Source organism: Mirounga angustirostris, unplaced genomic scaffold (assembly GCF_029215605.1).
Source record: "Mirounga angustirostris isolate CCGP_5_RB_7025 unplaced genomic scaffold, mMirAng1.0.hap1 SCAF_9, whole genome shotgun sequence".
NCBI classification, from domain to species: Eukaryota; Metazoa; Chordata; class Mammalia; order Carnivora; family Phocidae; genus Mirounga; species Mirounga angustirostris.
Genome location: NW_026991717.1, coordinates 119,712,669 through 119,727,798, shown reverse-complemented (window position 1 = coordinate 119,727,798; position 15,130 = coordinate 119,712,669). Strand labels below are relative to the sequence as shown.

General features: G+C 45.6%; 1 protein-coding gene across 1 annotated transcript in view; it reads left to right on the top strand.

Moving 5' to 3' along the window:
- The window catches only part of TMED8 (transmembrane p24 trafficking protein family member 8), a 43,515-nt gene extending 31,243 nt beyond the window's left edge, over positions 1–12,272 (top strand). The window contains exons 3-6 of the mRNA XM_045901314.3: positions 1–130; positions 1,713–1,839; positions 2,282–2,587; positions 4,767–12,272. Coding sequence (XP_045757270.1) covers positions 1–130; positions 1,713–1,839; positions 2,282–2,587; positions 4,767–4,984 — 781 coding nt within the window. The 3' untranslated portion in view covers positions 4,985–12,272. The remainder of the gene's footprint in view (positions 131–1,712; positions 1,840–2,281; positions 2,588–4,766) is intronic.
- The last annotated feature ends 2,858 nt before the right edge of the window (positions 12,273–15,130 follow it).

The window sequence follows — 15,130 nt, the reverse complement described above, 5'->3', positions numbered from 1 at the left end:
GCCACAGACGGTATCTCCGGTGAGCGAGGATGCCCCAGAAGATCTGCAGAAGCCAGCTGGTGCGTTGGAGGCGCAGGCCTTGGTGGAACAGGAATTGCTGCCTGCAGACCAGGTCCAGGTCCTCAACAAGGTAGGGAGGACATTGGCGCCGTCTCTTCCGTCTCTTCGGGAGGAGCAGTTGGTAGTACCAGAGTTTAGATGCATATGGATGGCTTGGAACTAGAAAGCACTGGGGCATCTAAGTTTTAATTATTTGGAGAATGGTCCTTTGTATGTATCACCCTCAGGGCCCATCACTGAACTGGCAACTCTTCCAAAAAATGAAATGTTGGAATGAATGCTCACGTGTTGTCTAAAATCCTCTGGATGTCAGGGGCCTTGATCCATGGGATTGTGTTTTAGCTTCAGTTTTCTTGTGGTATATCTGTTCAGCATTAACGATCAAGTTTCCTTAGAAGTGGTATAGATAGATAGCAGCCTCCCTGCCATGGAGGATGGGTTGCTTGTATCATTATTAACACATCTATTATAATAACAAATGGTATTAGTGCCAATAAAGACTGTCAAACATTATAATTACATTTGCATATTGCTTTGTAGTTGACAAAGCATTTTTATCCACAATACTTCATTTACTCCTGAGAGCACACCTGTGAGGCAGGTACCATTATGTTCCCATTTTACAGATGAGGAACCTGAAGGGAAGACCTATCAGTGACTTTACTAATGCTGCGCTGCTAATATGTTGCAAACTAAATCCTTTGTTTAGCCTTCTGGAAAAGGAAAGACTCCCTTAAGTGGGCTAGCCAAAGTCTCATTTACCTCATTAAGCAATGCAGGTAAAGGACTTACTCTCCAGAAAGAGATATTATGAGAATATAGCCTGGGAGTAATTCAAAATTTCTTTCTTTCTTTCTCGTAAATCTCACTGGTGTGCTGTCCCATGTGGGCAGTGGGTATACATGTCATGAGTTGCCTGCCGACTGCTTGGAGAAGGAGCAGGAAATTATGGCATAAAAGCAAGAAACAGGAACACTGATCCGAGTGGCCTGACGTGAAATGCACAAGAGAGAGATCGAAGCCTCCCGCTACGGGCTAGCGAAGGCTTTGAGTTTCAAGTGATGCTTGTATTCTCCATGCAGGTTAGATGTCTGGCAGCAAATATACTGTTAAATACATCGACACAGGTGAAATGGCGATTATATACAGAACACTGTTAGTGGATGTGACAGCCGGTGGCATGGGACAGCCCGGGTGTGCCACGGAAGAGCCAGAGACAGGGAGAATATAAGACAGAGCCTCTGTCTTCAGTGCTCTGGTGACTCGGTGGACAGGGCTCAGGAGGTACCCTGTGAGTGGGAATTGTAGCAGGAGGCTGTGTGGCAGAAGGGGAGTCAGGCTAAACCCTGGAGACAAAGTGCTGCCACGAGAGGGGCCACCGGAAGGTGCTGTGCCGCCTGAGGCCAGATCAAGGCGCGGCAGAAACGCTGTTGGTGCAGAAGTCAGTAGCGAGCATGGAGGGTGTTCACGGACAAAGATTTTCTGAAGGGTCTGGAGTGGGAGAGTGGCAAAAGGGAGGAGGGCACGTGGCCGGCAGGCTTCGAGCTGGGAGGGTGGAGGCAATAGGGCAGGGGTGGCCGGCGCCTTCTGGAAGGAGGCGGATTGGAATCTGTGCCTCTAGTAAGTACTCTAATCAGAGTTCCGTTGTGCAGATGGCCAAGCACCACGTTCCACAAAGGTCTGGGGACATCGTTATGATCCAGTCTGAGCACACAGGAGCTATAGATATCCTTTCAGCTGATTTGGAATCTGCAGATCTCCTGGGGGATCATAGGAAAGGTGAGACCTCTGGGGGTATGGAAGGTGATTTCTTTGTTCCCAATGGGTGCTTAAAGAACGGCAGGCAGGGGGCGCCTGGGTGGCTCAGTTGGTTGCGCGTCTGCCTTTGGCTCAGGTCATGATCCCAGGGTCCTGGGATGGAGCCCTGTGTCAGGCTCCCTGCTCAGTGGGCAGCCTGCTTCTCCCTCTGCCTCTGCCCTGCGCCCCCTGGCTTGTGTGCTCTCTCTTTCTCTCTCAAATAAATAAAATCTTAAAAAAAAAAAAAAAAAAAAAAGGCAGGCCAACTGATGGAAGGAAAGTGAGAAGGTAACTTGTGAAAGGCAATCAAAGAAGCCAGGAAGTCGAAGGAAGGTCTTTGACTGTGACACCCTCCCTAAACCAAATGCCAGGTGTCTTTGCATTTCCTCTTGGTTTCTCAGTAGTGAGCTGCCTGTCCTTTCAGTGTCCCCGCCTCTGATGGCTCCTCCGTGCATCTGGACCTTTGCCAAGATGAAGGAATTCAAAAGCAAGCTGGGCAAAGAGAAGAACAGCCGTCTGGTGGTGAAGCGGGGTGAGGTGGTGACCATCCGGGTACCTACCCATCCAGAGGGGAAGCGTGTTTGCTGGGAATTTGCGACTGACGACTATGACATTGGCTTTGGAGTTTATTTTGACTGGACCCCTGTAACCAGCACTGACATAACTGTGCAGGTCAGTGATTCCAGTGAGGATGAGGATGAAGACGAGGAAGAGGAGGAAGAGATTGAAGGTAAATTTAATTTTAGCATAATTTGCAAATTGCTTTTTCTGGCTCAACCCAATTTCTAGTGACCACTTCCTGTGTTATACCAGTCCTTCTCTTCCTTAGAATGCAAGTGAGGGATCCCTTTCAGCATTGTAAGCTAAATTGAGTGAAGCAGGCCAAAGTTAGACCCTCAAAGAACATTATGGTGGGGATGGTATTGGTGCCTTGGTGGAAAGCTTCTTTTGCTTTTTAATCAGTACCTAGCTATTTCCCCAGCATCTCCTTGGGGACAGGGATGGGGCGGGCAGGGAAAGGGGTGGGTCAGTGCTGCAGTATATAGATCATGTATAAACCTGAGATTATTTTGTATTTCCCTCATAGTTTGGGGATATTTACCATTTTTAGTCTGGAACCATACCGGATGATTACACTTTGTTAACTGTGCTCCCCTTCAAACTGTCACAGTTGGCCGACTACTGTTTACTTCTTTCTTCATGCCCAGAGCTGTTTTCTTTTTCTTTTTTTTTTTTTAAAGATTTTATTTATTTACTTGACAGAGAGAGAGCGAGAGAGGGGAACACAAGCAGGGGGAGTGGGAGAGGGAGAAGCAGGCCTCCCGCTGAGCAGGGAGCCCGATGCGGGGCTCGATCCCAGGACCCCGGGATCATGACCTGAGCTGAAGGCAGACGCTTAACCCACTGAGCCACCCAGGCGCCCAGAGCTGTTTTCTTTTTAAAGCTCTTTTTTTTTTAAGAGTTTATTTATTTATTAGAGAGAGAGCATGAGCTGGGGGAGGGGCAGAGGGAGAAGGAGAAGCAGGCTCCCTGTTGAACAGGGAGCCCCGACACAAGGTTTGATCCCAGGACCCAGAGATTATGACCTGAGCTGAAGGCAGACACTCAACTGACTGAGCCACTGAGGTACTCCCAGTTTTTTTTAATTAAAAAAAATTTTATTGAGATATAGTTGACATATAACATATTAGTTTGACGTGTACAATATAATGATTTAATATTTGTATATATTGCAAAATATGCCCAGAGCACAGCACATGCCCAGAGTAGTTTTAAAAGTTGTTTCTATGCTCCATTCCAGTTATTTGTAGTGCCTACTCAGGATGACCCTGAGGCTTTTTTTTGTTTTTGTTTTGTTTTGTAATATTAAGAGTAGGTCCTAATTAAGTTCCAAGCATCTTGATTTTTCTATATAATCTTAAAATCAGGCCCTTGCTTCTTTGTGGAAGAGCAAGTCTGCAGGGAAATCTTCAGGTATTTAGGCAGGAGGAGAACCTCATGTCTTAATTTGCTATTCTGCAGGTGGCCAAGTAGAAGTTCTAGGTCACTCTGTATAGCGTGTTTGTATTTCCTACCTCTGTTAGCTATTTCTTTTTCCTGCTGAATGAAAAGATGTCAGAATCTTCCCTTTTAAATATCTTTTCTTAGGGTGCCTGGGTGGCTTAATTGGTTAAGTGTCAGACTCTTGATTTCAGCTCAGGTGATGATCTCAGGGTCCATAGTCAGCGGGGAGTCTGCTTGGGATTTTTTCCCTCCCTCTCCCTCCCCCTCTGCTCCTCCCCACTGCTCACACTCTCTCCCTCTCTCTCTGAAATAAATAAATAAATAAAATCTTTAAAAAATAAAGTAGGGGTGCCTGGGTGGCTCAATCTACTGGTTAAGTGTCTGCCCTGGGGTCCTGGGATTGAGCCCCACATCAGGCTTCCTGCTCAGCAGGGAGTCTGCTTCTGCCCCCCCCCCCTTTGTGTGCTCTCTCTCCTTCTGCTTTCTCTCTCTCTCTTTCAAATAAATAAATTTAAAAACAAATCTAAAATAAATAATAAAATAACGATCTTTTCTCCCCCTTGGAAATGTCCAGACACTTCTGGAACTAGGTAAGTGTAACTAAGGCTAAGTCACTGTTTCTCAGTGGAGACTTTACCGGCCTTTGGGGTGGAATGCTTCTTTGCTGGGCAGGTACTATCCTGATGTTAAGTGCTCCTGGACACTTGGGCACCAAATGCCAATATCACCCACTAGTTGCTGTGATGGTCAAAAGGCCAGCAGACGTTTCCAAGCTCCTGTAGGAGGGCAAGAGCGTCTCCTTGGCTAAAAGCCCCTAGGTCACCTGGTCCATTCTTTTACCCTGAGGTCGGACTTATTCTTTCTCTGAAGTCCTATCCAAACAGCGTGCCATTTTGCTCACACAGACCCTGTCCCAGTTGGTGACGTAGAGAGAGGCTCCCGGAGCTCCCTGCGAGGTCGTTATGGGGAGGTCATGCCTGTGTACCGGCGGGACAGCCACCGAGACGTGCAGGCTGGCAGCCACGACTACCCCGGTGAGGGCATCTACCTGCTCAAGTTTGACAACTCCTACTCCCTGCTCCGCAACAAGACTCTCTACTTCCACATCTACTACACTAGCTGAAGGCCCGCGGGGACAGAAGGCGGGCGCGCGCTCGCTGGCTGGGGCAGGCTGCTGGCTGGCGTCTCTTGTTCTGGATAGGCAAGAGCTAAAAGTTGAGCGTGAGGCTCCTGATGCTCACGTCCTGCCTGGCATGCCTGACTGTTGACCCCACGTAGCTTTTCCCCCTCCTTGGCTTCCGCAGGTGGTGGTGTAGTGCCCCTGTCTGTGGTCCCTGACTCACACTCCTCTCGCGTCAGACTCCAGCCAAAGTCCCTCTGAAGGAGCCCGTCAGGCAAAAGCCTAGAGGAAGGTTGGGTGTTAAATTGTAAAATTAGGTCTGTTTGGGTCTAAGGGATTATTGCAGTTGCTGCTCTCTCCTCTCGCCGAGCCTTTATTGCAGATGTGTTCAGCGGTACCCACTCTTCACCTTTTGAAAGTGCTGGAGGAGGAAAAGCGCGTTGTCTGTGAAGGAGCCAGCCTCTTGGATGGAGAAAGCTCTGTCCAGCCTCTCACCACTGCCATCTTCCCGCCTGCTGGTTCTTCGTGGTCTGTAGTGCAGGCCGGGAGCCCTCACTGCCTTTGGAGGGGTGGCAGTAGTCCCGATTGTTCGACTCTGCCTGTTGCCCTCCTCTTGCCTTTCCCCACATCTGTGTCTGGGCCCTTACAGCAAGAACGTCCATGCTGTCTAAAGTGGTGATCACGTAGTCTACCGTCTGGGGGGATAAGCGCCTCCATCATTTCCTGCTTCAGGAGGTCGTAGCCCGTAGCCAGGGTGCTGGTGGGTGCAGTGGAAAGGGTGGGAAGTAGGTACTGGATTGATCTCAGCATATCGTTGACAGTCAAGTGTTACTGCAGTACTTCTTTTGTATAATCAAAGAAGAAGGTATAATCTGAGCGAGAAGCTTAAAAAAATACAACACTCCCGATTCCCCACCACTCTTTTCTGTCTTTAGGGTAGGAGTGTTATGTAGAAATTTGGCTTCAGAACCAATCAGATTTCCAGTTTCTGGATTTAGATTTCTTGCATTGAGAGCTTAAAGCTTTTGGAGTTCAAAGTTTCTTAGAAAAGGAAATGAAGCTTCACTGTGGCTGCTGATTGGAGCTGTTCTTTAGCAGGCCAAAGCCGGCATTTCCCCCTGACTGCCTTTCCCACTGTATTAGCCCTGAGGCCCGGAGTGCCAGGGATGGGGGGCTGTAATCGGTGGTCGCCAGAGAAGCAGGCCAGGGCCTCGGGCAGAGCAGGGACCTCTGTGGTTGTCTGTGCCTCCTTGTTTCTTATTCCCTGTGTTGAGTCTGTTACTGCCTTAGAATTTTGAGGAATAATTCGATTTATTTATTACTTTATTTATTTTTGTAGCACATTTCATTTTGCCCTTGAAACAGCTTCCATCTGTTTCTTAGAAGGCTTCTGTCTGCTCTGAGCCATTAAGACCACCTCTCCTGCGGAGTCAGATGATGACGATTTTAGGAAAAGTTGGGAAGTGACAATGTTCCCTTCATGGGTCAGTCCTGGGATGCTTTGGGGAGGAATCTGCCCTTCTGAGACGGATGATGCCATCTTACCCCAGCACTCTTTGTGGCGAATTCTAGGCTGTGAGGGACCCGGCCCAGTCACCCAGGATGGAGTACGGAGGGACTGACTTCCCGATCAGGGATATGATATGATCCCAGGATTTCAGAGTCCTACTCTGAGGAGTCATCTTCATGACGGTTCCTTTGGCTCATTCCTTCCTTGTCCAGGTGTCTCACGCCAAGCTTCTCCCCACTACAGGGGCAGGAACTCGAAGACCAGGGCCCCTCACGGTAGTTCTGTACCATCGCTGTCCCAGAGCAAAGGGCCAGACAGCCTGCATTTTCTGTTCCCCTGGGAGCAGAGCCCCAAGTAGGATAGGATGCTGTGGACTGAGCCGCATCTTACCTCCATTATTCTATATTTCAGTGCATTTTGTAGAGGATTACACTGGCCAAAATGCATCTACCTTGTAAGAAATTAGAAATTATTCTGGTGACTGTCTGTCTGGACTGCGACAAGCAAACTCACTGTGCATGATGTCATCATCAGATAAGCTGAGTGAGCACTCTTTTGGCACCGAAGTTGAATCACGCCTTAGCTAAGTGAGGATAATCCTTATAAGATAATTTTCTACTGAGCTGTTCTCTAGTCAGCTCAAGCCTTGTTTATTGTTCCTGTTTATTATTAACTTCTGACTTTCTCTTAAAAGGGAGCTGTCAGGCCCTAGCAAGCTCCCTGGGACAACACTCTTTGTTTATTTTTGCCATGAGATGCTCTGTACTTATTTTCTTTGGCATCCTGATTCTGGTGCATTGGGGAAGTCAAAGGGGCCTATTCCCGTCACCTCTGTGTGCCTCTTACTGTCTGGGCACTTTTGAAGTCCTGGACGTGGTTACATTTCATCCTGCACTGGCGTGTCTTTGTCCCATTAGCACAAAATGGCTAAAAGAAGATATTGTCAATATCTGATTCATTCCCTCTTCTCCTATTAAATTTCTGAAATCATCACACTTGAGGGACCAGATATTACTTGTGGAAGCACACGTAATTAGTGAGAAGTTCACAGCCCAGCAAATCCTCAGAGGTAGTCCCTTCCTTAATCTCTCCCTATCCAAGTGTATAGAACCAAACAATGAAATCAAAATCATCTGTCTCACCCTGTTCTCCAGAGCACAAATAAATACTAACCAACAGTCGGAAGAGAGTGCTTTGTAGTGGGAGAGAGATTGAAATTCTCTACACAGAGCGGCTGGCTTCTTAAAGTTCTTCAGTTTGTTTAGCTTAGGCACTGTGTTGGGGCTTTTAGAAAGGAAGACTATTTAAAGTGTTAATTTTTTCTAACATTTTATCATGAAAAATGTCCAGCAAACAGAGAACCTAAAAGAAGTAGATAGTAAACACCCTTAGGTATACCCACCATATAGGTTTTAAAATTATAAATTGCTAATTAAAACAAAGATGATTCTCCCATTCTGTTCCTTTTGACAAGTGTCCAATTAAAATGTGTTCCCTGCACAGACATCAGCTCTCCTGTGTCACAGGGCCCATGGTTTTTTAGCAGATTTGTGTCCTTCAGCATGAGTTACTTGGGAGGTGGTCCTCCCTCATTAAAAAAAAAAAAAAAAATGTTTCTAGATCTATAGCTTTCAAAAACTCATGCTGTATTTCCCCTTCCCTCAGGCCAGAGCTGCACTCTTCTCATCTCTGACTGGCACGGTGGAGGGTGGGGAACCATGAGGCTGCACTGGAAGGACTTCAATCTGTTGCTTTACAACAGGGCCTCAGGCCTCTGGAGTTAAAACTCGATCCTCAGACAATGAATATTTTGATAATGGAAGTAGGTAACAACTTGAAATAAGGCCATTCTTCTTCTTCTTCTTCTTTTTTAATAATTCATGCACTTTAAAAAGATTTTTATTATTTAAGAAAGGAAATCTCAGACTTTTTAAAAGTACATATTGCCCCTTATATGTATATGAAAGTGTTAAATCTGAGAGTTCTCTGTCTTATATTAACCAGTGGGATTAGATATTATTGTAAAACCAGTTATAGAAAATATCTGAGTTTAGATTTTTTTTTTTTTTAAGATTTTATTTATTTGACACAGAGACAGCGAGAGAGGGAACACAAGCAGGGGGAGTGGGAGTGGGAGGAGCAAGGAGCCCGATGCGGGACCCCGATCCCAGGACCCTGGGATCATGACCTGAGCCGAAGGCAGACACTCAACGACTGAGCCACCCAGGCGCCCCTGAGTTTAGATGTTTTTGATGAGCCCTACCCAGTTCCTCTTTGAAAGAATTGGGTGAAACCCAAATCCTAAAGTCTGTGTCTTTTTATTTATTTTTTAAGACCATTTTTCTGTAAAAAGCTGCCTTTTAACCCCAAAGTATGTCATTCTAAGGTATGGAGTTGAGTGACCCTACCATTTACATAAAGGAGTATTGTTTTAGTGGAGGGTGAGAGAGGGGCAGGAATGAAATAGTTTGTGCAGTTTGAGGACTGCCTTTTAAAATTGATAGTAAGGAAAAAAAAAAAAACAATAAAATGAGGGGAAGAGAGATAAGCTGTCAAATGTGTCCGGAATTTTGCTCATATCCCAATTTTGTTTAGTTCTTTGGTCTGTATTTCATTAGTTGGAATTCTTCTTTAAGCCAGAAGCCTTGCTGGTTCTCATTGTGCTTCTTGGAGAAACCCAACCCCCTTTGCTGTCTCTTCCAAAAGGAGCGACTTCAGGAATCTTTTTGAGTAGGTCTCCTCTACTAAGTGTAATCCCCTGACCCGAGGCTGCATTTCACCTCTGTATTCTGGGGCTTAGAGTCTAGTGCCATGCAAAAGGGTGGTCAGGCTAGCACGAGGCTGGGAGGGGGTGCAGCTGTGGTCCTGCAGCCCCAGTTGGTTTTGACTGGGGCCAAGAAAGGGATGAAATCAGTTAATTTTTACCAAAATCACAGAAGGACCTCAAGCCGCAAGCTGTGCCCCTCTAGGCTGACCTCCCTGTGAGGTGTAGGACTCACCATCTTCTGTCATCTTTGTGGGATGGTCATATACACAGCAGTAAATGGAATAGTTTGTTCTCCCTTTTAAGAGTTTCCATTTAGAATTTCTCCTGAGCCTAAAGGGTCCACATCAACCTCTTTTAGTCTCTTTCCACCTGGCTAAAAGTGTAGAATTCCTGGAAACCTGAATTTGCTGGAAAAGGGAAGAGCACCATCCCTATAGAATCTCAGTGGTTGAAAAGAGTTGGAAGGTGAGTTTCTGTCTGAAGGAAGGTCATTTCTTTTATTGTGAGCGGTAGCACTTTCGGGGATTTATGCTCTTTAGAGAGCAAGTCGTTGTATTCATTGTGTGTTGGATTGTGCTTAGGGAGCCATGATGCATGATTCTTTGGGAAGTAAGTAGGGAATGGGTGTCTAAAACCAGTCACAAGCCGGGTGCAACCCTGTCTGTGGTGAGTATCTTTATGGCCAAAGTCCCAGTCTTCGTGCACACGGAATCCTGTCCCTGGGCCCTCATTCCCATACAACTGAGAGATAAAGAGGGACTAGGCTCCCTCCCATTTCTCTCTGATGTCTTGATTATTTACCATATTGTTTAGCACTGGCAGCATGGTATCTAAGGCCTCTTTACCTGATTAATCAGAATTAAATAACAGTGTTTATTGAGAGGATAAGGCAATCAGCTTCGGTTGGAAGTAGGACTGGGGAGGGATTGTGACCTATAGTCCCATATTGGGATAGCTGGGTGACTTGTGTAGGACTGTCCAGTCATCAGTTGGAACTCTTGTGAACCTTACCAAGTGAATTAAGAGGATATGTCAGTGAGATACTGATGAAGACAGCAAATTATTATGAGTTGAGTAGTAAATAGAGCAAGCCCTCCATCTATGGGAACGATAGTCTCTCACAGGCTATAAAGGCAATTATAATGTGAGTTTGCAGCTCCTCAGTGTTCTCAGAAGTAGAAGAACCACCTGGAAGTTGGTTCTTGGTGGCCGCTTTCTGGGAAAAGGGGAGGTACCCCCCCCCAAAATGCTTTGGCTCAGTGGGTACCTGGTCATGGTCACTGTCACCCCTTTGCTCTGTCTAACCCATCCAGTACCTGTGAGCACTCCTTTGACATCTACCCAGTTACTAGATTCTGAGGGTAGGATCTGGGACTCACACCAAAGGGTGTAAGAAACTTTGCTAAGTATCGTGTGGCCAGATTTCAGAAATCACTGCTCCCTCTGAAGTGTTGCATTACCCCTGCCTGAAGCAGAAGGCCACACAAAGCCCCTGCTGTTTGAATCTCTTGTCATTAAGCTGAGAAAACCCAGATGCCCAAAGCCTTGTGATGGGGTTCATTTACAAATAGTCATTCCCTCAAAAACTAAGTCCAAAAGTAAGTAAGATGCTGGCTTTGAAATTATTTGTGGTCCTGGTCACTGGTTTGAACCCATGATCTGATTACCATTATATGAACTTTGATTTCTTTTAGGCCCCAGGCATGTGGACCAGAGTTAATTTCATGGCTCTTCTTTACCCTGAGACTTGAGGAGAAGGTGGCCCAGAAATCTAGATATACAGGCTTTATTAAATTCCATAGTTTTCTCTCCTTTTAAGTACTTATCTAAGGGTCAAATAATATATGTGAAATGACTTTCAGGGGACAAAGTGCATTTTCTAAAAGTTCTGATATAGGGTCATGAACAAGTCTAGAGTTTAGGTTTGGAATATTCTAGCATATAGGGTTCCAGAAGAGCCCTTAGCTAACAGTCAGCTTTAGGAGTTCTCTTCCTGAACTCACTTCTTCACTCAGGTTTGATATCTCTCTGTCTAAAACGTTCCTTGTTGTTGTTGTTGATTTTTAGGTTCAGGCCAAGTATCGTGTGGAAAACATTATCTTAATTCCTTCTCTCATGTCCTAATTAGTACATTTTACTAAGAAATTCCATATTAAAAACTCTACTGACATCCATATCTGAGATTATTGTCCCATAGGTGAAGTTGTTTTTATTTAATCAAGTTGAATTATTTCCATTTAGCCATGTTCAAGAGCAAGTAAAGTCTAGAGAAAGCAATCCTGTAACCCATCACTCTGGCATACCCATTTTCCCTTAGTGATGGGAAGCGTTTTGAGATTCTCAGAAGAAAGTTGCTTTGTAATGAAAGTGATGGATTATGAGAAAGCCAGACTTTGGGTAAGGATACTTGGAATAGAGGGAGGTGCTTGCAGATTTCCTAAACTACTTCATGCCATTTAGCTTGTATTTCTGAAAGGCCTGCTTTGCTGCCATGCACTGAGATCTATCAGTTGATTGAAAGATGATTATGCTTTCTTGGCAAATATCTAAGCAATTGGCAACCACAAAGGCATTCTTTCCTTATTGTTCTCTATCATGCATTGGCGCTGATGTTACAGAAAGGGATTTGGAAGGGAAACCGTCTCACTGTCTTTTCTTTAAAGTACAGAAATAGCCCAACAAGTCATTTATTGCAGTCGTCTTGTGTTACGTGTCCCCTGAGAAATGCTGTCAACATTTCCTATGATTTCTAAGAGCTCTGTACCAAATTGTCATTCAGTCATTTTGTCCTGCTGAGTGGTTTTTCTTTTAAAATACCTTCTCCTACCGCCCTGTGGTGTGTGTGATTGTGTTGCTCTGATACCCGGATGATTCCTGAGCTATGGCTCTTGAAATAGCTCAGTTCTTGTGTTTTTCTCTTATGTAAGTTTTGTGATGCTTTTGTGCATTTCTTTGTCTTCTCTTCCAGGTTTTGAAATCTGTCCTAAATAAACTTTTTCACTATGCACCTGAAATGTGAGTTCTATCTTAATGAACCTGATTTACATTTTATATTTTTTATTCATCTCTGCATTCCTCCTAGAGGAAAGGTATGCTGTCAATCTATATGAATTATTCTGTAATCTATTGATTATAAAAATTGAAGAAAAATTAACAATTAAGAAAAAAATTGAGACAGATTAATGACAGATCTTTCAACTGTGTTTAAATTCATGGCAGAGTATTACGAACTGGGAACTGGGTTTGGCCCAAGGGCAGAAAAAGTGGGTTTAGAGCGATGATCACTAAATAGAACATTATAGAGTTTAATCAGTATCTAGTTTCCAGTGATGTTCATTTTCCAGTGAACTTCCTGTGTTCAAATTTGGAACTGGTACAGTGGACACCAGGGTAATCATGTACACAGTCTGGGTGATATTAATTCAGTCTATTTCCATTTCAAAAATGACACCCTAAGATGTCTTAGACATATCTTAAAATGATGCCTGTGCACATCGCTGGCATTTATTACAAAATGAGAAAGACTCCTAATCTGAGCAGGAAGGGTACCATTAAAATCTTTTCTTCAGATATCTGTGGTTCTACAAGCCTGCTGGATCTTCCTCTGCCTTCCTTTGCAACGTAGTTTAGAGGCTGTTGTATAAAAGAGGAAGGGGTTGGAAGTAATTGTGAGTTAAATAAATATAATCTGCCCACCAAACTACAGCACAACCAGTAAAGAGCCCAGGCAGACTACATGGAGCTGGGGGTCTTTAATGAGTTATGTTTGGGTATGCTAAATGTAGTATGTCACCGCTAACACTTAACATATTGAAAGTCACTTTATTTATTTTTAAAGAATTTAAGTACCCTCAAGGCACCTGGGTGGCTCAGTCGTTAAGCGTCTGCCTTCGGCTCGGGTCATGATCCTAGGGTGCTGGGATCGAGTCCTGCGTCGGGCTCCCTGCTCCGCGGGAAGCCTGCTTCTCCCTCTTCCCTGCTTGTGTTCCCTCTCTCGCTATATCTCTCTCTGTCAAATAAATAAATAAAATCTTAAAAAAAAAAAAAGAATTTCTCTGTATCCAATGTGGGGCTTGAACTCACAAACCCAAGATCAAGAGTTGCACACTCCACTGACTGAGCCAGCCAGGTGCCCCATATTGAAGATTATTTTTTAACTTTTAAAGGTACTACTCTAAGGGCGCCTGGGTGGCTCAGTTGGTTAAGTGTCCGACTCTTGATTTTGGCTCAGGTCATGATCTCAGGGTCGTGAGCGTCAGGCTCCATGCTGGGCCCAGAGGCTGTTTGAGATTCTCTGCCTCTCCCTTTCCCTCTGCCCCTCCCCCTGTTCTCTCTCTCTCTCAATTAAATAAAATCTTAAAAAAAAAGGGGGGGGCACTCCTGTCATTTCATTGACCCTGACATAGCTCGGGATTACATTCAGTCTGATGTGCTTTAACCTACGAGGTTCTGGCTAAACTCAACAGCCATGTTAGTTCACATATTCTCCCAAAGTGGAATGATGCCTGCTGGTGACTTTGGAATCAAGAACTAAATAAGTTATGTTTAAAAGTTAGGAGGAGCCGATACAATGAGTCGTTATGAGTATGTGAATCCATTGGCATGTTCAGTAAGCTTACTACTTTCCTTAATGGATATGTAATTTTTTAAGATTTTATTTATTCATTTGAGACACACAGAGCATGAGAAGGGGGAGAGGCAGAGGGAGAGGGAGAAGCAGGTTCCCCGCTGAGCAGGGAGCCTGACGTGGGGCTCGATCCCAGGACCCCGAGATCACGACCTGAGCGGAAAGCAGACGCTCAACCATCTGAGCCACCCAGGCGCCCCTAATGGGTATGTATTTTGCTTTGGAACAAAATCCTGTATGTTTTGCTTTGTCCTCAAGTATTTCCTGGCAGCTTCTCTTTGCTGTTTTCATCCTTCTAAAGTATTTGCCAGGACTTCCTACCTCTATAGCGGTGAAAGACCCTTTGCACCTAATTAGCAGTATCAGGCCACTGCAGCATCTGCCTGTCACCCCTGTGGCCACTCCCCCCGTGGCTGCAGATCAGGTCTCCCTGTGGCCTCCGACAGAGTCAGGGATCTGACAACAGGTGGGAATGAAGGACTTGACTCTTACCGCCCACTCAGCCTGTAGAGAGAAGCCCCTACTGGAAAATGTCCCCGAAATAGGTGATGGTTTTGAACTGAGAGATACCTCTGACCCCTGAAAACAGGAACTTAGTTGCAGACGTAAGGAAGTCACAGAAGAGGTAGTTTTCAAAGCCCTTTAGAGAAGCCTAATTATTGCTAAGCCTCGGAGCCATTCGGTCTGACCAGTTTCAGCACTTAGGGAAATATTTGCTCCTTCGTGATCTTCTAGGGCCCCCAAAGAGGAGAGACATTCCAGGAGGGGGGGGGGGGCGCCAGCCATGGCTGTACAGGGATGGGTTTCTATCTAACAAGCGCTTAAGGAGCAAGGCTAGTCCCCTTGAATGGCACGGGGGGAACGGGGGTCGGGAGTGCAGCCCTAGAGGCGCTCGAGGGAACTCTGCTCTCATGCAGGGAAGATGGTTTCGAAATGCGTTCTCTTACTCCCTAGAGCGCAGCTGAGTTCCTCTAGGAATAAAGGGGGTTCTCCTGTCTCCCATGTATCCAGCCACAGGTCCCTAGAGGAGGGTTCCCAATGCGGACGGCTGAAGCTAGCAAAGTCTTGGGTCTCCACACCCCTCAAGAGCAGGTCAGCTAAGCATGCTGGTGACCCGGACTCCACGGAGGGCCCAGGGCTGGAACACAGAGTGACAGCCTCACTCTGACTCAAAACTGCAAGCCCCGAAATCAGACCACTCTCCTTTCTCATAAACTCTGGTCCTCTGCACATCCAACGCCCCTC